This window comes from Neophocaena asiaeorientalis, unplaced genomic scaffold, assembly GCF_003031525.2.
Source record: "Neophocaena asiaeorientalis asiaeorientalis breed wild unplaced genomic scaffold, Neophocaena_asiaeorientalis_V1.1 scaffold1, whole genome shotgun sequence".
Lineage (NCBI taxonomy): Eukaryota > Metazoa > Chordata > Mammalia > Artiodactyla > Phocoenidae > Neophocaena > Neophocaena asiaeorientalis.
Genome location: NW_020171981.1, coordinates 2,043,775 through 2,068,715, shown reverse-complemented (window position 1 = coordinate 2,068,715; position 24,941 = coordinate 2,043,775). Strand labels below are relative to the sequence as shown.

The window sequence follows — 24,941 nt, the reverse complement described above, 5'->3', positions numbered from 1 at the left end:
GTCAGAACTAGAAGAAATTTTAGACCCAATTAATTTCAAACACCTCAAGTGACTATGACTGAGAGGAAAGGAAGATATTAAAAAGGGGGGCTAAATAAATAAATAATTTTAAAAAGAAAAAGAAAAAGGGGGGCATGCCTTAAAATGAGAGTAGTCTCTCCAGCCATGAAATACTTCCTTCCCTTCCTTCTTGGATTAAGGTAAAGGTTAAGAAACATCAAGACTACTTGTCTAAGAACATCAAATCAAATACAGCCCACGTTACCATTTCAATACTTCCTACCTTACCCTTTTTTACAAAATATTCCATTTTTTCCCTAGATTAAATTCTAGCGAAGAAATTATAGACTGTGGGGCACAGGTCTAAAACAGCAAATTCAATATCTAGTGTTATTTTCCTTGAAAGGTCAGTTACTCTAAAGTTGTAGAAAAATAAGTATATTTATATTTTAGCATGGATATCACATGCCAGCAAATGAACATGTAGAGAGAAAAGGAAGAATGGGCATTTCATGTCATTGATACTTTGAAAAACTGTGCATAAGTGGTTGAATCCAACATATTGCAAGTAAGATTTTCATTTTGTAACTGTAAAATGCCTAGTTTCTGAAAAAAATAACTGATGTCAAAAACAGTTATGATGTTCTTATTATGATGTCAAGAATCATCAATTTGAAGTGGGTAATAGACTTAAATGTGAAACTTAAAACAATCAAATTTCTAGAGGAAAATACAAGAGAATATTTTCATGGCTTTGGATAGGCAAAGATTTCTTAAGCAGGACATAAGGTACACTTAATCCCAAAAGAAAAAAAAGTGATAAGTTAGTCTTCATTAAAATCAAGTCCCCCAAAAAAAAAAAAAAAAAAAAAAATCAAGAATTCTATTTATCAAATAGATAGAGAAAATAAATAAGAGAAAATATCTGCAATACACATCTGATAAAGTTTACGTTTCTAAAATTTTTTTTAAATGCCTACAAAATCAGTATGAAAAATACAAACAACCCAACTTTTAAAAAAAATGTGCAGAAGACTTACAGCACTTCAGGAAAGAGAATATCTAAAAAGCCAATAAACATATGAAGAGGTACTCAACATCATTATTCACCAGGAAAATACAAATTAAAACAATGAAATACCACCAGAATGGCTAAAATTAAAAAGACTGACAATAGCAAGTGTTGACAAGATGTGGAACAACTGGAACTCTCAGACAGTGCCAGTGTGAGGGTAAACTGTCTCTAACCACTTTGGAAACTGTTTGGCAGTATGTATCAAAGCTAAATACACACCTACCCTATGACCCAGAAATGCTAGTCCTAGATACACATCCAAGAGGAATGAATGTATATGTCCACCAAAAGACATGTGTAAGAATATTCATCATATAGACAAACACTGGAAACAATCGAATGGCCATCAACAGTACTGTGTATAAACAAATTGTGGTATATTCATGCTATTCAATAATAAAAGAGAATGAACTACTAATAAATGTAACAATATGGATGGATCTCAAAGGTATCTTGAGCAAAAGAAGCCAGACACCAAAAAAGTACCTACTGTATGATTTATATGGAATTCAAGAACAGGAAAACTGATCTATGATGACAGAAGTGTGAATAGTGTTTTAGTTGGGGTAAACGGAGGTTTTTTTGTTTTTTTTTGTGTGTGTGTGGTACACAGGATTCTCACTGCTGTGGCCTTTCCCGCTGTGGAGCACAGGCTCCGGATGCGCAGGCCCAGCGGCCATGGCCCACGGGCCCGGCCGCTCTCCAGCACGTGGGATCCTCCCGGACCGGGGCACGAACCTGCGTCCCCGGCATCGGCAGGCAGACTCCTAACCACTGTGCCACCAGGGAAGCCCAAGGGAGGTTTTATAAATGGGCACAAGGGAATCTTCTGGGGTGATGCAAATGTTCCATAGCTTTTTTAAAAATTTATTTTATTGGAGTACAGTTGATTTACAATGCTGTGTTAGTTTCTGGCGTAAAATGTTTCATATCTTGACCGAGAAGGAGTATAGGTAAAAATATATATAGGTAAAAATGAATCAACCTATATATGTTAGAAAGGTATACTTCATCGTATGTTACTCCTTAATTTAAAAAAATCTATTGAACACAAACATTTTCAAATATCTAAAATCCCAGGGGAGTTCCTTGGTAGTCCAGTGGTTAGGACTCGGTGCTTTCACTGCTGAGGCCCGGGGTTCAATCCCTGATCGGGGAACTAAGATCCTGCAAGCCACACAGCACGGCCAAAAAAAAAAAAATCCCAAACCTTAGAAATGCAATTATAGCAGTATCTTCCCACTTAAAAAAAAAAGTCTGAATTTCAAGGGTTTCCCATGAGTCTTCTATAGCGTCTTTATACCTTATATCTATACCAACCATCCACTGAATGGGTGCCATGTAAAAATTCTGACAGGAAATTTATTTACGTGTTATGTACCAAATAAATATGAAGATATTTTCAGTGATAGATAATTCTTCAATCAAATTTTCCTGATAATTGAGATTTCAAGATCTGTTTCAGGACTTCCCTGGTGGCGCAGTGGTTAAGAATTTGCCTGCCAATGCAGGAGACACGGGTTCGAGCCCTGGTCTGGAAAGATCCCACATGCCGCGGAGTAACTAAGCCCGTGCGCCACAACTACTGAGACTGTGATCTAGAACCCGGAAGCCACAACTACTGAGCCCACGTGCCACAACTGAAGCCTGTGCGCCTAGAGCCCATGCTCTGCAACAAGAGAAGACACCGCAATAAGAAGCCCGTGCACCGCAACGAAGAGTAGCCCCCGTTCGCCGCAACTAGAGAAAGCCCACGCGAGGCAACAAGGACCCAACACAGACAAAAATAAATGTATTTATTTATTTAAAAAAAGATGTTTCAATTTTGATCTTTGATTTTTTTTTTCACTAAACTTAGGCTACAGATAGTTTGTGCCATTCATCTTTGGAAAACAAAAACAAACAAACAAAATCTCTCGATCCACATCCATATTTCTCTCCAGCAACAGCCCCACTTATTTCTCCGCTTTACTTTCTAGCTAAACTTCTGGGGAAATGGTCTGTAACAATGTTTCTACTTCCTCTATTCCCATTCCCACTTTCAATTAGGCTTCCATCCCCACAACTACACAAAAAAACACTTTTGTTAAGGTCACTAGCAAGTTTTATGTTGCCAAAACCAACCCCCACTTTTTGTCCTCACCTTACTTGATTTTCCAGCAACATTCAACCACCCACTCCTTCATGAAACACTCTCCTCTCCTGAATTTCTGTTACACCACACTGCTGGTTTTACACCGGTCTTGCTGTGCTGTTCCTCTCGTGCTAGCCCCTCCTCCTCTATCTGACCACCTAAGTAAGATGCTTCTCAGGGCTCAAACCCGAGCCCCCTTCTCACAATACATTCTCTCTTTAGGTGATCCTAATCATTCCCATGGCACTAAATATCATCTATGGGCTGAGGATAACCAAGTTTCTATCTCTAGCCAGACCTTTTATTCAGAGGAGAGGTTCACCAACCCTGCACCAACCATTATTCTCCATTTTAGCACTTTTTAATTTCCTTCATAGCACTTCAAATAATTTTAATTATTTCATTGGAGATTTACTTGTTTGGGAACCTATCTTCTTCAACTGACTGTAAATTCCGTGAGGGCAAAAGCACTGCTGTCTTGTTCACCATTGTATTGCCAGTATTTTGCATACATGACACATAACAGGCATTCAATAAATATTTTTGAATGAGGAATGAATGAATAAAGATTTCTGGCTTTTGAATTATATTGTGTTATAAATGTTGTATTACAAGGTAAGTCAAAATTGAATGTTCTAAAACTTCATTGCTCAGCTATCTTTTAAAACCAGCATTTAAACAATAAAAAATACATTCTAAATACATATATAAAGATGATGCACTACTAATCCAACATGTGCTATGAGAGTGATAATAAGTTTCACTAATACTTTTCAAACTGTGGGCAATGCTTATCAGACTTCAGTGTGCGCAAGAATGCCCTAGGAATCTTGTTGAAATGCAGACTCTGATTCAGCAAGTCTGGCCTGAGATTCTGCATTTGTAACATGTTCCAGATGTTGCCAGTGCTGCTGGTCCACAGACCATACTTACAGATTAGCAAGGGTCTAAAAGATCCTTGTAAATAAGTTATGAATTAAACAGACCCTAACTTTGTGTCTAGTAGATACAAGGTGATTTTCGTACACATTATCTTATTCAGGCTGTGGCTGGCTCTCGTAGTATAATAAACTTAGAGTAGTTCTCAGCCTTACCAAGACCAAGTGCCCCCTCTTTTAGAAAAAATACTTTATAATACCTCTTTACTATCGTAAATTAAATATAACCTATCCAAGTTTTCCAAAAATAAAGCCCTAACTGTAACATAAAGGTGAAATAAATGATAATAAAATAATCTGTATTTTAATATGTAAATGTACCAGAACAATTATTCTAGAAGACATAATAAGAAGGTGGTCAGATATGTTTATAGAATCATCATGAATGCAAGAGACAAAAAATGCAAGATACAGGCAGCATCAATAATGGCAAAAGTCTCGGCTCCGAACTAAAGAAAGAATCATCTTCTCTTAATTTATATAGTAGTTGCATTCTTAAATAATTTAGATTGTATTAAAACCATGCAAGAATACTTTATGTTTGTATATAAAATGCAGTTAGGTTCTAGCAGTCATTAGATGACATAAAATATTATTAAGTTTCAGAAAAGAGAGAGATTCCAACCTAGAATGAGGAACAGCTTCCTAAAAGGCTGCCAGGTACTGATCTGAGGCAAAGGAAGGAAAGGGTCAACAGCTAGGTAGACCTAGCAGTGGTCTCTCTAGCGATATTCTTTTTTTTTTAACATCTTTATTGGGGTATAATTGCTTTACAATGGTGTGTTAGTTTCTGCTTTATAACAAAGTGAATCAGTTATACATATACATATGTTCCCATATCTCTTCCCTCTTGAGTCCCTCTAGTGATAGTCTTACCTAAATAATTTTACATGAGCAAATATGCACAGGAAAAAAATAGACTCTGTGGACAGGAAAAAAAGATCATGCTCACCAACCTATACATATTTTTTATAGACGTGGAGTTGTATCATAGCTGATGTAAAATATAATAGCTACAGTCTGAAAAACTAATTTTTCTAATATTTAACAACTAATCATTTTTCCCATCATCTGCCTTTATTTCTGTAATTAAAGAACCATTTGTTAATGCTTATTAATAGTTGATTATATGCTTGTATACAGTGTAGATAGCACCACAAATGTACATCAGAGGCTTGATTTAAATTTCATTTGACTTTCATGCGTATCATTTACGCATTACGTATCAGTGCAAATATTAATGCACTGAGGATTATCCATATAAAAATTTATATTCTGGGCTTCCCTGGTGGCGCAGTGGTTGAGAGTCCGCCTGCCGATGCAGAGGACACGGGTTCGTGCACCGGTCCGGGAAGATCCCACATGCCGCGGAGCGGCTGGGCCCGTGAGCCATGGCCGCTGAGCCTGTGCTCTGCAACAGGAGAGGCCACAACAGTGAGAGGCCCGCGTACCGCAAAAAAATAAAAGAATTTAAAAAAATAATAAAAATTTATATTCTGACCTAAAAATAAAACTTTTTAACCAAGGCTTTGAAAATACTAAAAATTTATAAGTGTGACATGAGTAAGATGGTGGCTCTGCAGTGGTATATTTTTTCCTGTGCTTACTTGCCCTTGTAAAATTGTTCAGATGTGCCAAATATTCTGTTATGTCAATAGTCTCTCAAATAGATAATACTTTGCAAATAAACTGATAGTGCTGTGAGACAGAACTCAAGTTAAGTAAAGTGTGTTATGCTCAACTTTAAGAAGCAGCACATTTGTTGTGAAGAAACAGTTTACTGTAGGAATTGCAGTGCTTCACTGTAACACTGCAGAGAATGTAGCAAAATTTTTAAACAAACCCAAAAGTTAGATTTCACTACATCATTTTGCCCAGAGTAGAGCCAATATTGGATTAGAAAAAGATAACCGTGTTCATCCTGTGGGATTTATCCAACATTCCAAACTCTTCTATCAAACCTTTAACAGCACCTCTGACGAATTAACCAGCAAAATTAACTAGTGTCCATGTCACTATTTTCTTCACTATCTTTACCATAAAAGCTGAACAAATAAATAGTCAAATGACCAAACACACAGGCAACTCATTCATTAATTTATTCAATAAATATGACTACAGTCCTACTATGTGCTAGAGACCAGGCTGGGTACTAGTTATCACTGGTGATAAAAAGATCCCTACACTTTGGAACTTCACAGTCTAGATGGGGCTACAGGTGTACTAATGACCAAAATACGCAAGAAACCTAGATAAATAACCCTTAGATAATTAAGAGTTAAGAGTAGAAAATACTGTTACGTGCTATGTCATCAGTGATGCTATTGAAGTGTTTTCCATTTCTCTTATTTTACAAAAGTTTCTTTTATAAACCTACAAATAACCTGATGTGCCAAAAATGTCATCTCTAAGAACACTTGTTAATAAATACAATTTGTGATATGCTGCCAGGTAAGCTGATTCTGAATTTTTGACAATGAGTAAAAAGTACTGCTCCCAAAATGCTTTTATTCTGTTTCATATCCCCTATTAAACACTTAGTTTTTTATATTTCCTAGATGGAACACATATCCAATATAATATGGTATCAACTCCAAATTATTTCGATTTACCCTACACCACTCTGGACTCTAAGAACTTTAATTTTGGATGCAAAAAGCAGATTTCAATTAAGGCTGAAAAAATGATCTCATTCAGGATCACTGGGGATTAAAATATTTTGATAGATTATATAGCAATAATAATTAATAGTTATATATAGATCACTTTTCAAATAATCCACATATAACAGAAATATGATTATTGTTTCATCATTTCATCCTTTTTAAAAAGTGATTCAAAAGGCCTTGGGGTCATCCTTATGATTTCTAATTACTATGAATGTACCAGTTAATGAGAGAGCTGTGTTTTTAAAAGGCTTGATGGCAGAGTATACTCTGTGTCCTTGTGATGTTTAGAGTCTCTTTTCACAATAATTAATGAGTATTTAGCACACCCAAGAAGCATTTCTTGGGCACTTACTACAGGCCGGTTTCTGTGTTAATCACTCAGCTCTTCTCATACACGGTCTAGAACTACAGCTTGAGTCAGCAGCCTATTAATATTGGGTGTCTGATAAAAGATCTACCAATAATCTTTTAGTCCTAAGTAAGTGTAAATATATACATTTATACACTGATGACAAGCTTATAACAATGTATTAAAAAAGGTATCACTGGAAAAGTGTATGCTAATTTTATAGCACCATCTATATATCTTATTGATTGAGAAAGAAAGTTTCCCCTCATATTTGATCCATATTCTAATGGACTAATATGTGATCCTGAAACCGGCCGATGTAAAGATAAGATTTAGCATTAAGTGATATTCTAGCCTAAAAACCAATAACATTTTTTTTCTAAGTTTTCTCTTTTTGTTATACCACTTAAGTACTTTAAAATTTTTCTGAGTTCTAACAAAGAATTGCTAGCACCAATCCCTTACTCACAAAAATTAATTAAATAAAAGGCATCACAATAAACATGAAAATTACTTTTCAGCACCATTTTAAAACCTGAATGCAACAAACTCTGAAGGTCTTTTATGAACCAGAAACTGTTCTTAGCACTGAGCATACAAAAATAAGACACAGTTTCTGCCCTCAGAAGCTTAAAAACCAGTGGGGGAATAAACACTTAAATTAATAAATAATTTCAATACAATTGGCGGAAGTATGCACAGTAAGGAAAGGTCCTTAGCCTAGCTGGAGGGAGGTGACGGGACTGAGTAGAATGACCACCAGAAGAAGTGGTGACCACTTTTCAAAAAAATGACCACCAGGGAAAGTCATGAGAAGGAGGTCCTTCACAGTGATAATGCCTCAGAAGAGTCTCGAAAGATGAGTAGGCATAACTAGGTAAAGAATGGGGTGAAATTTTTAGCAAAGACATGGAAGTGTGAAATAGCATATTGGATTATAGGAAGCACAAATGGGAATTTTCTAAAATTATGTTCTACGTGGACCCCATGGCCTTTCTGGGGCTTTTGTTCCTTTGAATTTTACCATTTCAACGTTCACATGTTCATAATACAGGGCTAGTAAACTCTACCATCTGGAGGCTATATCTCTGTAAATCCCAACCATCCAGGACATAGAAAGAAACCCAGAAATGAAAAATGGCTACCACGAAAGTCATGTGGTGAGAAGCTGACATCAAGAAGGAAACAAAAATTACACAATAACCTGGGAATATTTAGTGTAGGGGCATTCAGCTCTACACAGTTCAAAACCCCGTGAGAAAATACTATAGAACAATACATTACCTGATGGTCAAAATAGTGAGCCTGGGTCACCAAGATAAAGTTTTCTCTTGTGGACCTTGTTTACAAAGCAGGGGGCTGTGTAATAAATACTCTTAGAAAGACTTCTATCCAATATTGTTGAAATAAAAGGTCACATATTAAATGAGAAATATGCCAATACCTGTAAAATTCATTATTTGTGAACCACCCATTTCTCAACCATATCAGACAGAAGGGATATTATTACAGCACAAATAACAAAATTTAGTAACATAAAGAATCTCTGGATAGAAAATATTTAGGATCACAAATTGTGAGAAAAGAAAAAAATTATAGTTTTTGATTTATTATATGCATTGTCTTTTCATTTTTACATGACAAGCTTTCTATTTCAAAAGCTTATTTCATCTGACATCTTCACACATAGGAACTCTCAATAAATGTCTGGTAATGAATGAAAAAATGAATGAATTTTTAAAAAGGATTTTATATGCTGAAGGAATGACTGACTATATAGCCTCACATTTCACAATAAACTATAGCATATTAATTTGACCCCCAAATTAGGCAGAAAATAAAAGTATTCCATAAAGTGCTCTACTTGCTTATATTGCCAAGAAATGAGAGGTATACACTATAGGTCAAATTCTAGATTAAGACCAAAATATCAAGATAATATGAAAGTACTTTATTTAAGTATCAAATACATGAGCCAGATTAGCCAATCTTGGGTGGCTATAATGAACCAGATATTTTGCTACATCAAATACTCTGGTCCTCAAGGACCTGATTAGAACAGCCAAATTCACATCACTAACCTTTTTGTTAATTTTATTTTTTGATTTGTGTTGAAGTTTTTGCATTAAGCATACCATATAACATCTATCTGTATGGACCTATTAATATAATCTCCTCATCTAAACTCACAACTTATCACTGATCCAATTCTATATTCTACATGTTTCCATTTATAGTCTGTTCACTTCAAATCAAATTCTACACAAGTTTTCACTCCCTTCTTATTCTGACTTATCTAAAAGCCTTTGTTAGGGCTTTAATATCTTAAATTATGCTATTTAGTTAATAATTTCTTTATTTCACATTAAATAAATGAATTCTGAAGTCTTAACATTTACAGAGAAACATTCCAGTTTCCACTGTCTTACAGTATTCTGTATGTTATTCTTGAGAAGTGAAATGATTAAGACTAGGAAAAAATAGTGTTAAAGTATTGATCTATAACTTCACAAAAACAAATTCAGCAATTCATTTGTAATAATTAAAGCATGAGAATTCTTTAAATTATTTTTTCATACTGTACAGCAACCTAATTTTTTTCCTGTGCTTGGCCAATGAAATCTTTACAGGTTAAAAATTACACATCATAAACCATTTTTCAAATAGTCGAAGTGCAAATTTTTCAGAGTTATTTTCAAACCTTGATAATTTTTAAAAACTTAAAACAGAGAGAGTTTTGCATAAGAGAAAACACGAAGTATTATTCAATAATGGCCATTTAAAATTTTCTACATACATACTGTTCATTGACTTATCATTTGGCATTCTACTTAGAGGGGAAAAAAATGTACATAAGGGCCAAGTCAGTTTTAAAAAATTATAAACATACCCACGTGCAAATTGAGGATTTGAGACCACAGTATTGCACTCAATTATACTGTGAAACAAAATTTATCTCATGTCCTAAAGCATTCAGTCAAGTTTTAATAACTTCATATACCCTAGACCTAAAGCTGCCAAAGATGAAGGTTCATTGGCAATAAGAGAGCCTTCGATTATTATGAAGAAAATGTCCATGCTATTCGTGATATTTATCAAGTTAACATTTTAATCACGTGTCAGTATCTCATTTATTAATAGAATGAATACATTTCTCACAAATTCTGATTTTCTGTTACCACCTCCCCCCAACTTGAGATGCGTCTGCCATTTTCAAGGTTTTAGAAACACTTGTTGAAAAGACAGACCACTGGAAAGTTTACAATAGTAGTGTGAAATTTTAATTATCCCAAGGAAGTACATAGTGAATAATTTTTAAGAAGCGAGGATAGTTTTATGACTTTCAAAATTAATTCAAATGAAACAACGTGAGCCTGATTTTTGCTTTGAGTAAAGAAGTTATCATTAGAAGATCGAGTTCCAAGGGAACCACAAGCGCCAACACTGTAAAATTTACCTTCCCATATGACAGCCTTTACCCTTAGAAGAAAAAAGTCACGTTTCATTCTAAAGAAGTTACTCAGGTTAGCCTAGTTCCAATAGACAGTGAAACCATGGACGAAAAAATCATGCAAAAGGATTAGTTATTCCAACTCAGGTTTGCTGCCATTTCAGGGACACCCCATAAGTATTCTTCCTCTGCAGACTTAGAGTTGACCCCTGACAACCCCTAAGAAATAAAATTGTGGAGAAGTCATCACTGTCCAAAGCTGGGGGGTGGGGGAAGGGGAGCAAATGAGAGATGTATGAGAACCGACACGCTTTGCCCTCCGAAATGCCTCATATTTACTTTTGACAAAAGAAATAAATAGAAGCAAAACCGAGATTCAGAAGGAACTCTCTCTGCTGCGTGCACCGGTAGAGCATTGTAAAGACCCTTTAGAAAAGAAGCGGGCTGGAGGCTCACCTTCCATCTCGCCGCGGGGCTGGGCTGGAGCTGCCGGTCTGGCTACCCGGCCTCTCCACGTGCTCCTGCAGTCGCCGGGACGCAGCGCGCAGCTGGCGGGAGATTCCCAGCGCGGGGAGTCCCCGGGATCCGGCCGCTGCTTCGGCGCAGATTGAAAGGGACAGGAGCCGGCGACCGGCCGGTGCGCGGGGTTACAGCGGCGCTGGCTGGCGGCGGCTTTAAAGGACGCTCACCGCGGAGCGCCGGAGGTACCTACCGTGCCTCCAGCCTCCTTTTGAATGTCAAAGCCAAGAACCCCGATAGGATGGAAACGGTGCGACTGTAAATTGTCTCAGAATGTCTATTTTGGAAGGATAATGGATGGGAGAGTAATATCACGTGGCGGAAGGGAGGATCTGGATTGATTCCTTTCAAGTATAAAAGAGGTTTGTCTTAAATTGAGCAAAATCTGGAACTTTGGGTCTAGATTCAGGGATGATAGCCATGAGTGCCATCGATGAGAATTCACTTCATTCGATGTATTATGTTTTACTTTTTCAGTTTTTCATTTCACATAATAAAAGTTCTTGGTCCAAGTTTTCAGAAACTTCTGAGACAGTTCCGGAGTATTTTGGCACTTTCATCAGCTCAACGTTTTCATTTTTGGAAGCAATTCTCTCACTTTGTTTTCCCTTCTGGGAACTGCTTGGTTTATTTGCCACCACTCACAAAATACTACACACTCTATTTATGTGTGTTTATTTTCTGCTACCTTGCCTTCCTCCAAATAGGATCTGAAACAGCTTACAAAACTACGTATATAATGTATCAGTGCTAAGGGGTTGGGGTTGGGGAGACACAATAAGAGTAAAATTAACTCAAAGATGTTAGTACACATCTTTTCCCAACATCCTTCCCACTTTATAGAGGTCAAGCACGCACTTGACTATAGGGAGAGGAAAGGGAAGTGACCACATAATTTTTCAAAAACAGAATTTTTCTTCACACTGAGGTCGAAGGGACATTGTTCAGGTGAGTCCTCAAAGTTACCCAGTGTGCTGAACTGGACAACATGTAAATGATCCTCAGAAAGACCACTTTCACCCTTGTTAGAAACTTACGTTGTTGATATATATAAATATATTTGAGACTTAAGGTTGGGAGTTTGTGCATCAGCAGGCCATATCAGAATAAACCCACACTTACCAGTTAAAGAACGCATGTTGTAATTTTATGAATTTTAGTTTATTTTAAATATGCCTTGGTATAGGAGATACGTATAGATATAGGTATATAATTTTTAAATGAGTTAATAACTTGTATTGGCTTTGTTTTAAGATCATGGCACCACGATAGCATCTCTATAGCTTGTATGGGTTGGAGTTCTACAGGATAATATCAATTTCAGAGAAATACTCTAAACACTAGGTCTAATTTTAGTATTGAAAGGGGAAATTTGTTGTTTGTTAGTTTCTAAAAGCAAAAATAGCACATCAAAAGTAGCAGAAGAGGAACTGTAAATTTTCACAGGGATGGTGTAAGGATGAATAGTTATTTGGTTATTAAAGAGTTTTAGAAAACGTTTAGTTTCCATTACAATGTTCTTTATGCTTAGCAATGGAATGTGTTACTACTTGGTAAATAATTAGTTCAGTATTGAGTATTTCAGACTCAAGAGAATGACATTTAACGGGATAGATAAAAAGTAAACAGGTAAAATAATTTATGCAGCTATTTTGCCCTCAAGGAGGTGGAGCATAAATCCCCACTCCTCAAGTGTGGGATTCACGTCTGGGAGTTCCCTGGTGGCCTAGTGGTTAGGATTCTGGGCTTTCACTGCTGTGGCCCGGATTCAATCCCTAGTCGGGGAAATGAGATCCTGCAAGTCACGTGGCGTGGCCAAAAAAAAAAAGATTAAAAAAAGTGGGATTCACACATAGTGACATCCTTCCAAAGAGTACAGTATGAAAAAGGAGAGGGCGGAGAGTAACTTTATATTACAGAAACCAGACAAACACTACCTCAGCCAGGTGATCAAGGTAACATCCACAATGATATAAGGCATGCTGATAGTTTGTACCTTGATACAGTGTGGTGAGTATGGCACTTCACCTCTGTAGTTTTCCACCCATAAACCTGTAGCCCCAGTCTAATAATGAAAAAAGAAAAGCAGAAAAAGTCCAATAGACAGGCATTCTGCAAAGTGTCTGACCAGTTAAGGTCAGGTCAATGTCATAAAAACTAACTGTCAAGGTCATCAAAACTAAGAAATGTCTGAGGAACTGTCACAGCCAAGAGGAACCTAAGGAGACTTGACTAAACGTAATGTGGGATCCTGACTGGGATCCTGGAGCAGAAAAAGGCCATTAGGTAAAAGCTAAGGAAATCTGAATCAAGTATGGACTTTATTTAGTAAGGTATCAGTATTGGTTCATTAACTGTGAGAAATGTACAATAACTAATGTAAGATGTTAATAGCAAGGAAATAGGTGGGTGTATGTGAGAACTCTTTGTACTATCTTCACAGTTTTCCTTAAATCTAAAACTATTCTAAAAGAGTGGATGGATACTTTGAACAAATTACTACTCACTTCCTTAGGTGTCTCCTCATAGTATTCAAAGTTGATCACACAGCGTTTACAAGGATCAATTACTTATAACTGGGAAGTTAATAAAACACTGTGGATTTATAATGTACTTTGACTAAAACTTCCAGGGAATCAGAGATGATGCCTAAATTTGTCTTCATTATCATCACTTTAAGAAGGGTACAGTTGAGACTAAACCATGAATCTAGACACGGTAACTGACATGGGTGGATCTGACTCACCGAATCACATTTCATGGCTTATGCTATGTAGGTAAAATTAACAGTGACTAAAACTGAAATCACTGACAAAGGTTGCTCCCAGACCATCTGAGATAGCCCAAGTACTGACTCGGCTCAAAGGAAATAAAACTGAAAACTCTTGATCTCAGCCCAAATAATCATTCTGCACCCTGTCTGAACCTTGGGCTCTCTACCCACCAGCCTACTCAAAACCACAACTGAGGGTGTCCCGCTGCTAAGAAACAGACAACACACAGGGCATTCCAGGCCATCAAATTAGGAGCCAAGAAGGAACCATCAAAGACGCTGGCATGGTCCCCTTGGGAGCTCGCTCATCTTGACTTAGCATCCCTCCCCTCAGGAAAAGCATTTGGGGATCTCGCCTTTCAATTGGGCCCTTTCTTTAAAACAGTCTTACTTCACAACCCTGGACACATCTGCAAGTGGGGTCTCTCAATGCCGTGTGATACTCGAAGTTGAAGATGAAGATTAAACGTTCCTCTAGAGTGTGAAGGCCTGGAGATGCCTTATTGGTGCACTAGCGGTTCTTCATTTTGTGGGTAGAACACAGTTGGGTAAAAATCGGGTGTTAAGAGTTTGAAAAAGACTGTGCACACAGTTTCAGACAGTTCACGAGAAGAAAGGCATAGGAAATTACCACGTGGGGCTCTCTGCTTCCTGTGAAGTGTAAATTTTCACAAGCTTCTCCCTCCTCAGGTCCTCATGTAATCGCATTCCTACCCGCCCTATCCCACTGGGACCACCATGTTCCTCTCGTCGATCTCTTCAGCCCCTAGACTAAAGAAGTGACCGAAACGCGAAACCTTACGTTCTTTCTTCTTCTACTCTTTTCTTCTCTCAGGGATTGCCCAGAGAAAACCGAGCCACCGACAGCGCGGGGGAACGGCGCCAGACTCGAGGCGCGAGGCATCAGAACCATCCGCATGACGGCAGCCGCGTGCGCGCGAGGGGGCGGGGCGCTCGCTTCCCGCGCACCTGCCCAAGGCCCTGCCCTCTGCCCGCGCCCCGCCCCCAGCCCCGCCCAGGCGCCCAGCTCGGCCCACGCGCGCGAGGCTCCGGTTCACGCGAGCGTTCTCCTGCGCGTCCGCTCCCGCTGTAGCGTCGGACAGTTAGGGGAGTCGAACCCCGTCGGTTTGCTCCTCTCGGTGGAGGAGAGATGGGGAGGCGTTGCGCTGGGGCTGAGGTAGGAAGGAGCCCGCTCCTCGACGCTAGCCCCTGAGCCGTGATGCGAGCGTGGGTCCTGCTCTCCGCGGTGCTCTGGTACCTCACAGGAGGTGGGGATCCTCCCGCCAGGTCCCCTGGCCTCTCCCATCTTCTCCGTCCTGCCTCCTCCGCCCCGCCCCGCCCCACTCTGAGCCCTGGCTTCTCTTCTACGTAAAAAGTCAGTGGTTTCTTTCCTCCGCAGTTGGATGGCAGCGTAATTCCGAGCGCACTGAGAAAGGCTTCATTTATGGCAAGCCGGGACACCCAGGTAATAAGGACCTCTTCACTCCTAGAGTCTGCCCGAAGAGCCGGGGTTCCGTGGCTCTGCTAAGGTTCTTCCCGAGGAGGGAAATGGAACAAACATGTATTGAACGTATACTGTGTGCTCTGCACTTCCCGTAGGTTGTTGCATCGTTTCATCCTTACAGCGACGCCACTACGCGTCAGTTGAATCACCTTACCTAAAGCTGCATAGCTCGGTAGGAGCTAAGATTCCATTCAGATCTCTTTCTCTGATGCCACCTCACTTCCAGGTGTCCCCGCTGCTTTGCAACATGCGAGGCCCCCTCAGAGGAGTGATTTCCGGGGCTGGAAGTCCCTCTGTTTGGAATGCCCTTATCCCTTCCCTTGTTAACTAGAACTCCTACATATCCTTTACGGCTCAGCTCAAATGTCATTTGTCACTGTGATGAAACTTTCTCACACTCGCCAAGGAAAATTAGTCACAAGGCTCATTTTAGATAACTTTGGGCCGGTTCATAGCATTGGTCTGCTTTGGAATCTCTCCGTGTTTGGCGGCCCTCCCCTTCCCTGCCACCACCAAATTGTAGGACACTGTCTTCTTTATATGTTCAGAGCCTGGCATTCAGTAGGCTTTAAAATTAATATCTTGTGGGACTGTATTTGTTCCAAGCACATTGTTGCTGCTTCCATCAAATCCGAAACAGAATAGGTACTGCAGAAAATCTTCCTTGTCTGTCCCATTTAATTATTGTTCCTAACAGAGGAAATTTATAGTTAAATATCATGTTTGCCTTGCGGATGACAACGATCATCTTTAAAATAGTTTTGCAACCAAAAGATCCTTTTCTGATCTTTAATTTGATTCCACTAACCCTTCAAATTTTTTTTATTCTAGTTAGTTCTGAATCCGTACATTAAGATGTATTATGTACATTTTAGCAACTAAGACGTGGCACAGCCAAAATAAATAAATAAATTGATAAATAAATATTAAAAAAAATAAAATGTATTATGTACATTTTTATAAACAACACTATAATATCACAGAAAAAAAAATATCGACTCTGTAGCAGTCTAGAGTTTTAAGATCTATGAGAAGCAGAACGGACTTTAGCATTCCAAATGTTATAATGATATGCTGATTTTTAAAATAGTGAAATCCAGAAAGAACTAATCAAAGTAACTTTGGGAAAAAATGGTAGGAAGTGTGTTTCTTAATTTTGCTATATAATGTAGTTATATATTGTTTTATTTTTGTCACAGTGAAATTATATGTAAAATTACATCACAATAGCCCAATCCTTGTCTGTATGGATTTGAAATGCGCTGAAAAAGAAACAGTGGACCCCACCTACTTATGGGTTGGGCCTAATGAAAAGCCATTAACAGGTAAGTTATTCGATTTTAATATCTTCTTTTCTTAATGATGCAAACATTTTTTAAGAAAAGCGCTGTCATTTATTGGAATGAACAAATTGAAATTTAATTTTAACTACAGATTCACTTACTCCATATTTAGACAATCATATTATATCTTGGTCTGTGCCTTATTTTCTCCTTAGGCAAAAACTGAAGCAGTAATTTTTGTACCTTACTTCCCAAAGCTGTATTAGTTCAGAAGTTCTTATAAAACCTAAAATTTATCCTTGCAGCACCTGTTATAGGAGATGAGGTAACTAGTAATGTAATTTTTCACGATGTTAGGAGGGTGTCTTATAATATGAGCATTGTTAATTTCTGTCTTATGTGAAGAAATTGCATAGAACTATAAGGCAGTGTGATCTCACTTACAGAATTACTGGCATAAATCAATTGAAATTAGATGCCAAGAAATGAATTAAAGAAAACCAAAATATATTTCAAAAGTGTACTTATCTCATGTGGTTTTCCATTGAGTAATATGACAGAGTTACGATTTTGTTGAATTCTTGAAGTTAAAATAGTCCATTAATTTTTAAATTTTTGTATTTATTTGTAACCCCAAGTTTACTAAATACTGTTTGAATTGTTACATGTTAAATACCAAGCAATTTACTCTTTCTGTTTAGGAAATAATAAAATAAATATAACCAAAACAGGAAAGCTGATGGTGAAAGACTTTCTGGAGCCTTTGTCTGGACTTTACACATGCACTCTTTCTTATAAGACTGTCCAAGCAGAAACCCAAGAAGAAAAGGTAGTAAAGCAGAGATATGACTTTATGATCTTTGGTAAGAATATAGGCACATTTTAACTTAAACATTTAATATAGATCAGAATTAAGTATATGGTTTCTTCATTTAGTGAAAATGAGTCTTATATATAATCATTATGACTTATAGAGTATTTTGGGTGTATTTGACTAGGCAAACTCTTAAACTGACATCAAAATAGTGTGTCCTAAATAATCCTTTTTCAGCCTCCCACTTCCCACTGTAGGTATGCAGGCACAATCTACATTATCACAACTTTGCCAGGTAATTTAAAAACTTATGTTTAATTCCATAAAAGCAAATTAATGATCCTTTTCACTGGACTGTGCTGACAGCAACACTTCTGTAAATTAAGACCCTCACCATCAAAATCTTATTTTTTTCTTGATCCTTTTAACTTACATATATAGCCAGCCCACAGAAACCATACAATCTCTTGTACTGAGTGGGTAATATATCAGATGAAAATAACCTTTTTCATTAAAGTTATTCGTTTTATATCTTTTTGTGAGGACAAACTGTTAAAACATTTTATTAGAAAAAATAAAATACCCCCAAAAAACCCATTTTATTAGATAAATTAAGTTTCTGTGCTGGTTTGCAAGATTGATGGGATTAACTATTACATGTTATTTGGAAATTAATGCTAGGCACAATTGTTTTATTCTCATCTTTTTTAAAGCCTACCGGGAACCTGACTATTCATATCAGATGGCTGTACGTTTTACCACAAAATCTTGTGTAGGGAAGTATAATGATCTGCTTTTTAGACTGCTGAAGAAAATCTTGGATAATTTAATCTCTGATTTGTCATGCCATATCGTAGAACCATCATATAAATGCCATTTTGTTAAAGTCCCAAAACATGGCCTCATTCCTGAGCTATTTATAGCCTTTCAAGGTAAAAAAAGTTTTAATATTTCTTTAATTTTATGTGTTTAATCTTAATTACAAAATTAATTGCCATATTATTATAGAAAGCTTATAAATAGTAGGCCTTAAATGTTTGTTAAGCACTAAAGTATGTTGTTGGTCTTAACCTGGTTGTGGTTTTAAAAATTAACACATTATTTGCCTTCAACTATGATATATTGTTGCCTGTCTTTTAGAACTTAATATCATTTTATAAATATGGGCTTTAATTATGCAGCTAATATTTAACTTATAACTTCTTATAGAATTTTAAATTGTATTTTTGAGAACTTAACAAAAGGGAGAAACCAAACCAAACCAACCCAGAATTATTACTATTCATTTTAAAGCCTTGTAGTTACCTCCATTAGCCCCCAGATGGAGTGAAATCATAATGTATAAATCATTCAAATTGTGTACCTTTACTTTATTACTAGAATTACATAGATTAAACACATGCACACATGCATACTGAATTCAGCATTTGGAGCTTTATTGGAATGTTTGGAACTTTTTGGAATCTTTCTGTGAAAATGTTATTTTTCCCCCTCCAGTTAATCCTTTTGCACCAGGGTGGAAAGGTAAATGCAATGAGTCTGTTGACTGTCAAGATAACACTAACCATAATATCCTCCAGGTGAGAATTTCAGTGTAAGGGGAAAGTATCTGAATAGTATACAAAGCTATTTAAAAACTGAAATATGAAGTATTATTGATTTTTGGTTTCAGTTTAATAAACTGAGATTGTTGCAGTCTTGGCTATTTTAAAATGTTTTGTTGTGGAAGAGTACATCTGGAATGTTATATAGCTCCCCAGGTTAATATTATGTATTTTTCCTATGACAGAAGGATGGATCACTGGTCTTTGTTCGCCAAATGTAACTAAGCAGCAGCTTGAAGAACCACCTTACAATCATGTCAACCTAGGTTAAAACAGTGGTTCTTCCAAAATTGTATCTGTACTGATCAAAATAGTTGCTCTCTCCTCTGCCTCCTTAGAGGCTAAGGACATAGTCTAAAAAATCCTTTCACTCTCCCCCTCTATCCCTGAGCGCATACCCTTAATATTGTGCATGGTTTGTGGGTTATTATTAGTTATTATTTAAGCCCCATGCTCAAAAAATAAAACAAAATTTACACCATTAGTCTGTAATGCTGATTAGAGAAAAGTTTTGGTTTCCATTTTGCTTGGCTTTTTTTTTTTTTTTAATTTTATTTATTTATTTTTGGTTGTGTTGGGTCCTAATTGCTGCGCGTGGTCTTTCTTTAGTTGCGATGAGCGGGGGCTACTCTTTGTTGTAGTGTGCGGGCTTATCATTGCGGTGGCTTCTCTTGCTGCGGAGCACAGGCTCTAGGTGCGTGGGCTTCAGTAGTTGGGGCACGCGGGCTCTAGAGCACAGGCTCAGTAGACGTGGCACACGGGCTTAGTTGCTCCGCGGCATGTGGGATCTTCCCAGACCAGGGCTCGAACCCGTGTCCCCTGCATTGGCAGGCGGATTCTTAAGCACTGCGCCACCAGGGAAGCCCCTTGCGTGGCTTTTTGGAATTAGAAATAATGAACTCCCGGTTATCTACATATGGAATAGACATGATGCAAATAATTCAAAACAAGTGCTTTTTAACCTCAATTTAGTTTTTCTTAACTGTTGTGCATAAAAATTGACAATAATCGATAAGGTCAAGGCTAAACTAATTTTAGTATTAACATGCAACTTTTCGGGAATTCATCTGTTGTGTAAAGCAATGGCATGTTTGTATTACGTTTCATTGCCTCTGATACAGGAGGAGAAATTTGGTTCATAGTTTAGTAATTGTACTTCTCTCTGGTGTTTTTAAATCTTAGGCAAGAAATCGAATAGAAGAATTTTTCCGGAGCCAAGCATATATTTTCAACCATAATTTTAATAACACTCTACCAGCTATGCATTTTGTGGACCACAGTTTTCAGATAGTACGAATAGATAGCTGTCATCCAGGCTTTGGAAAAAATGAAGGTCTCCACAGCAATTGCGCTACCTGTTGTGGTAATTATAAAATATAAATATCTAATTATTTAGGTTATATAGTCAGAATTCACTTAGCATAATTCAGTTGAATATTTTTAGTGGTTCTCTTTACCAAAAGAATATGTTTAGTTAAAGGGAAGTAAAAATTCAAAGCCCAAATTTCTAAATATACTTATCTTCATGTATATGAATTCTGCTAATGTAATCTTTTGTATTACAAAATATTTCTGTAGTTTTTTTTGGCTGCGTTGGGTCTTCGTTGCTGCGTGCAGGCTTTCTCTAGTTGTGGTGTGTGGGGGCTACTCTTTGTTGCGGTGTGCGGACTTCTCATTGCAGTGGCTTCTCTTGTTGTGGAGCACGGGCTCTAGGTGTGGGCTTCAGTAGTTGTGGTGCATGGGCTCAGTAGTTGTGGCTCGCGGGCTCAGTAGTTGTGGCGCACGGACTTAGTTGCTCCGCAGCATGTGGGATCTTCCCAGACCAGGGCTCGAACCCGTGTCCCCTGTATTGGCAGGTGGATTCTTAACCACTGCGCCACCAAGGAAGCCCTTCTGACTTAAGCTACTATACTATGAAAGAAAACAAAATGGTCCTGCCTAGAAATTGTAAATAGGAACTAGAAAACAAGAAATAGGAACTCATAAATGAAGCAATGCAGAAGACACTGTAAAATGCTGATGCTAAAGGAAAAAGATAAGATTCTAACTCTTTTCTGTCTTTAAGATGATCAGATAACAATGTTTAAAACTTATAAATGGGGAGTTCCCTGGCGGTCCTGTGGTTAGGACTCTGCGCTTTCACTTCCGTGAAATCCTGGGTTCAATCCCTGGTTAGGGAACTAAGATCCTGCAACACGCTCAGTGCAGCCAAGGAAAAAACCTCATAATAATCTTCCACACCTTAACTGGCTGAACATTACTCATAGTATAACATAGATATAGAATGTCAATGGTGTGACATTAATGGCAATTTGTATTATTGGTATAAGATACCTCTAACTGAAATTATAATAATCTACTCCATTGTGTTTTCCTCTGCAGTGGTTTGTGGTCCTGGGACTTTTAGTCCTGATGTTGATGTTACATGTCAGACCTGCGTTTCTATCCAAATCTACGGAGCTAAATCTTGCCCATAAAACTTCAAACAAAAACTGCAACGTGAAGACTAGAGGTGAAAGCATTACTTGCTTGTGGAGGTGGCGAACATAAGATGATTTGTTCACATCCCAGAGTGTCATAGATAGTTCCAGTAAGTAAGATCAGTAAGACCAAAACATTGGAAAACATACCTTTTAGAAACCCTAAAAAGATAGTTGACATGGCATTTCTAAGAAGGCATTTAATATCTCCAGTGTGCAAAGGAAAGTGTAAGTATGAGTGGATGAGTTTTATTGAAATATGTTTTGTTGTTTACAATCTGTTTCCGTGTACCTAAGACTATATTAAGGTAAAGAAAAGTAGCAAAGTATAATATAATAAAAACGTTGTACTTTCCATGTATTATTTTGTTTGATATCACTCTTATATAAAGGCATATATATTACCTTTATAATTAGAACCAAAAAAGTTATTTCTTTTGGTGTCTTTGCTTTCAGTTTGTTTTTAGAATAATAGAATTCATTAGTATAGTTTTAGGTTTACAGAATAATTGAGCAGATATTATACAGAATTCCATATACGCACTCCAGCCCACACCCTCATCCCTCCCCAGTTTCCCCTATTAACATCTTGCATTAGTGTGATGCGTTTGTTACAATTAATGAACCAATGTTGATACATTATTATCAACTATAGTTCATAGTTTATATTAAGGTTCATTCTTTGTGTTCTGCAGTTCTATGGGTTTTGACAACTGCATAATGACATGTGTCCACCCTTAAAGTTTCATACAGAATAGTTTCACCACCCTTAAAATGCCCTATGCTTCACCTATTCATCTCTCTCCCTTACCCCAGAGCCATTGACAACCAGTAATCTTTTTACTGCCTCTATAGTTTTGCCTTTTCCAAAGTGTCATAAACTTGGAATTGTACAGTATGTAGACTTTCCAGACTGGCTTCTTTCACTTACCAATATTCATTTAAGGTTCCTCCATGTCTTTTTGTGACTTAATAGATCATTTTTTATTGCTGAATAATATTCCATCATATGGGTGTGTCAAGGACATCTTGGTTGCTTCCAGTTTTTGGTGATTATGAATAAAGTTGCTATAAATATTTGTGTACAGGTTTTTGTATGGGCCTAAGTTTTCAAGTCAATTGCGTAAATACGAAGGAGCATGTCTGCTGGATTGTATAGTAAAATTATGTTTAGTTTTGTAAGAAATTGCCAAACCGTGTCCCCACTTGGTCTCCTATTTTATATTTCCACCAGCAATGGATGTGTTTCTTCTTGTTCCTCATCCTCACCAGCTTTTGGTATTTTCAGTGTTTTTGATTTTGGCCGTTCTAACAGGTATATAGTGATATTTCATTGTCATTTTAGTTTTAAATCCCCTAATGACATCTGGTCTGAGCATCTTTTCATATGTTATTTGTCATGTGTATATCTACTGTTCAGATCTTTCTCCATTTTTTTTATTGGATTAGTCATTCTTATTGTTGAGTTCTAAGAGTTCTCTGTATATTTTAGATACAAGTTCTTTATCGGATATGTGTTTTGCAAATATTTTCTCCCATTTTGTGGCTTGTCTCTTTATTCTTTCTCACAGTGTCTTTCACTAAGCAGAAGTTTTTAATTTTAGTAAAATTCAATTTACCAATTTTTTTCCCATGGATCATGCTTTTGGTGTCATACCTAAAAACTCATTACCAAGCCCAAGGTCATCTAGGTTTGCTCCTGTTGTATTCTAGAAATTATATAGTTTCGTGTTCTTTGCATATGGATGGTTCCAGCGCCATTTGTTGAAAAGACTATCCTTCCTCCATTGAATTGCCTTTGCTCCTTTGTCAAAAATCAGTTGACCGGGCTCCCCTGGTGGCGCAGTGGTTGAGAGTCCGCCTGTCGATGCAGGGGACGCAGGTTCGTGCCCCAGTCCGGGAAGATCCCACATGCCGCGGAGCAGCTGGGCCTGTGAGCCATGGCCGCTGAGCCTGTACGTCCGGAGCCTGTGCTCCGCAACAGGAGAGGCCACAACAGTGAGAGGCCCGCGTACCAAAAAAAAAAAAAAAAAGTCCACATCAAAAAAAAAATCTTAAAAAAAAACAATAAATAAAATAAAATTAATAAATCAAGGGACTTCCCTCATGGTCCAGTGGTAAAGATCCACCTTCCAATGCAGGGGACTCAGGTTCCATCCCTGCTCGGGGAACTAAGATCCCACATGCCGTGGGGCAACTAAGCCCGTGTGCCACAACTACAGAGCCCACGTGCCCTGGAGCCCACACACCACAACTAGATAGAGAAAACCTGCACACCACAACTAGAGAGAAGCCCGCACGACACAACGAAAGATCCCGCATGCCTCAAGGAAGATCCTGCATGCCGCAACTAAGACCTGATGCAGGGAATTCCCTGATGGTGCAGTGGTTAAGAATCCGCCTGCTAATGCAGGGGACACGGGTTTGATCCCTGGTCCTAGTTTCTGCTTTACAACAAAATGAATCAGTTATATATATACATATGTTCCCATATCTCTTCCCTCTTGCGTCTCCCTCCCTCCCACCCTCCCTATCCCACCCCTGCAGGGGGTCACAAAGCACCAAGCTGATCTCCCTGTGCTGTGCGGCTGCTTCCCACTAGCTATCTACCTTACGTCAAAAAACAAATTTTAAAAAATTAAAGGGCTTCCCTGGTGGTGCAGTGGTTGAGAGTACGTCTGCCAATGCAGGGGACACGGGTTCATGCCCTGGTCCGGGAAGATCCCACATGCCGCGGAGCGGCTGGGCCCATGAGCCATGGCCGCTGGGCCTGCGTGTCCGGAGCCTGTGCTTCGCGGCGGGAGGGGCCACAACAGTGAGAGGCCTGCTTACCGCAAAAAATAAAAAAAAAAATTAAAAAATAAAAAAAAGACCCAATGCAACCAAAAAAAGAAAAAAAAACCTTTAAAAAATAAATAAAATTAATAAATCAAGAATAAATATAAGAATATCATGTTTAGTTGTAATAAAAACTAAAACTGTTAATATGGGTGTCTCAAGGAAGTGGGACTAGGTTATAGGGTTCAGGGGTTTGAAAGGAAACTTAATTTGTTTATATTCTTCTGTACTGTTCAAATATGTCCTCACATGCATATATTATGTTTTTAAAGTTTTTATTGAGATAAAAACTCACAGTAAAGTGCACAGATCTTAAGTGTTTAGCTTAATAAAGGTTTACACATGTAAACGTGGTTACACATCCATGTAACCACTATCCAGATCAAGATATAAAATATGTCCAGTGCCCCAGAAAATTCCCTCATGCCCCTTGCCAGGCAATACTGCACCCACTGAGATAACCACTATTTTTTTTTTCTTTTTTTTTGGCTGCACTGGGTCTTAGTTGTG

General features: G+C 37.9%; 2 protein-coding genes across 7 annotated transcripts in view; one reads left to right on the top strand and one right to left on the bottom strand.

The window, feature by feature from the left end:
• Window positions 1–11,373, bottom strand: part of IKZF3 (IKAROS family zinc finger 3) — an 85,909-nt gene extending 74,536 nt beyond the window's left edge. The window contains exon 1 of one of the 4 annotated variants that reach the window (XM_024742760.1): window positions 11,073–11,373. In XM_024742760.1, coding sequence (XP_024598528.1) covers window positions 11,073–11,079 — 7 coding nt within the window. In that variant the 5' untranslated portion in view covers window positions 11,080–11,373. The remainder of the gene's footprint in view (window positions 1–11,072) is intronic. The other 3 variants (XM_024742753.1, XM_024742774.1, XM_024742764.1) reach the window with 3 other exon arrangements.
• A 3,610-nt stretch (window positions 11,374–14,983) lies between these two features.
• On the top strand, window positions 14,984–22,540 carry ZPBP2 (zona pellucida binding protein 2). 3 transcript variants are annotated; one of them, XM_024744634.1, is made up of 8 exons: window positions 14,984–15,176; window positions 15,308–15,373; window positions 16,612–16,737; window positions 17,397–17,558; window positions 18,223–18,441; window positions 19,007–19,089; window positions 20,296–20,476; window positions 21,496–21,954. In XM_024744634.1, the coding sequence occupies exons 1-8, from the start codon at window positions 15,128–15,130 to the stop codon at window positions 21,588–21,590; spliced, it is 981 nt and encodes a 326-aa protein (XP_024600402.1). In that variant the 5' UTR covers window positions 14,984–15,127; the 3' UTR covers window positions 21,591–21,954. The 3 variants fall into 3 exon arrangements, 2 of the variants coding, with proteins under 2 accessions (XP_024600402.1, XP_024600410.1); XR_003003219.1 differs by lacking the exons at window positions 18,223–18,441; window positions 19,007–19,089 and having other exon boundaries at window positions 21,496–22,540; XM_024744642.1 differs by lacking the exons at window positions 18,223–18,441; window positions 21,496–21,954 and having other exon boundaries at window positions 17,397–17,524; window positions 20,296–20,344.
• The last annotated feature ends 2,401 nt before the right edge of the window (window positions 22,541–24,941 follow it).

What these genes read in the sequence shown, in the direction of transcription:
- ZPBP2 (XM_024744634.1), top strand. Translation starts at nt 15,128, where the DNA reads ATGCGAGCGTGGGTCCTGCTCTCCGCGGTGCTCTGGTACCTCACAGGA. An exon ending in GCTCTGGTACCTCACAGGAG is followed by an intron (nt 15,177 to 15,307) that starts GTGGGGATCCTC and finishes TTTCCTCCGCAG; the next exon opens with TTGGATGGCAGCGTAATTCC. An exon ending in GCTATTTATAGCCTTTCAAG is followed by an intron (nt 18,442 to 19,006) that starts GTAAAAAAAGTT and finishes TTCCCCCTCCAG; the next exon opens with TTAATCCTTTTGCACCAGGG.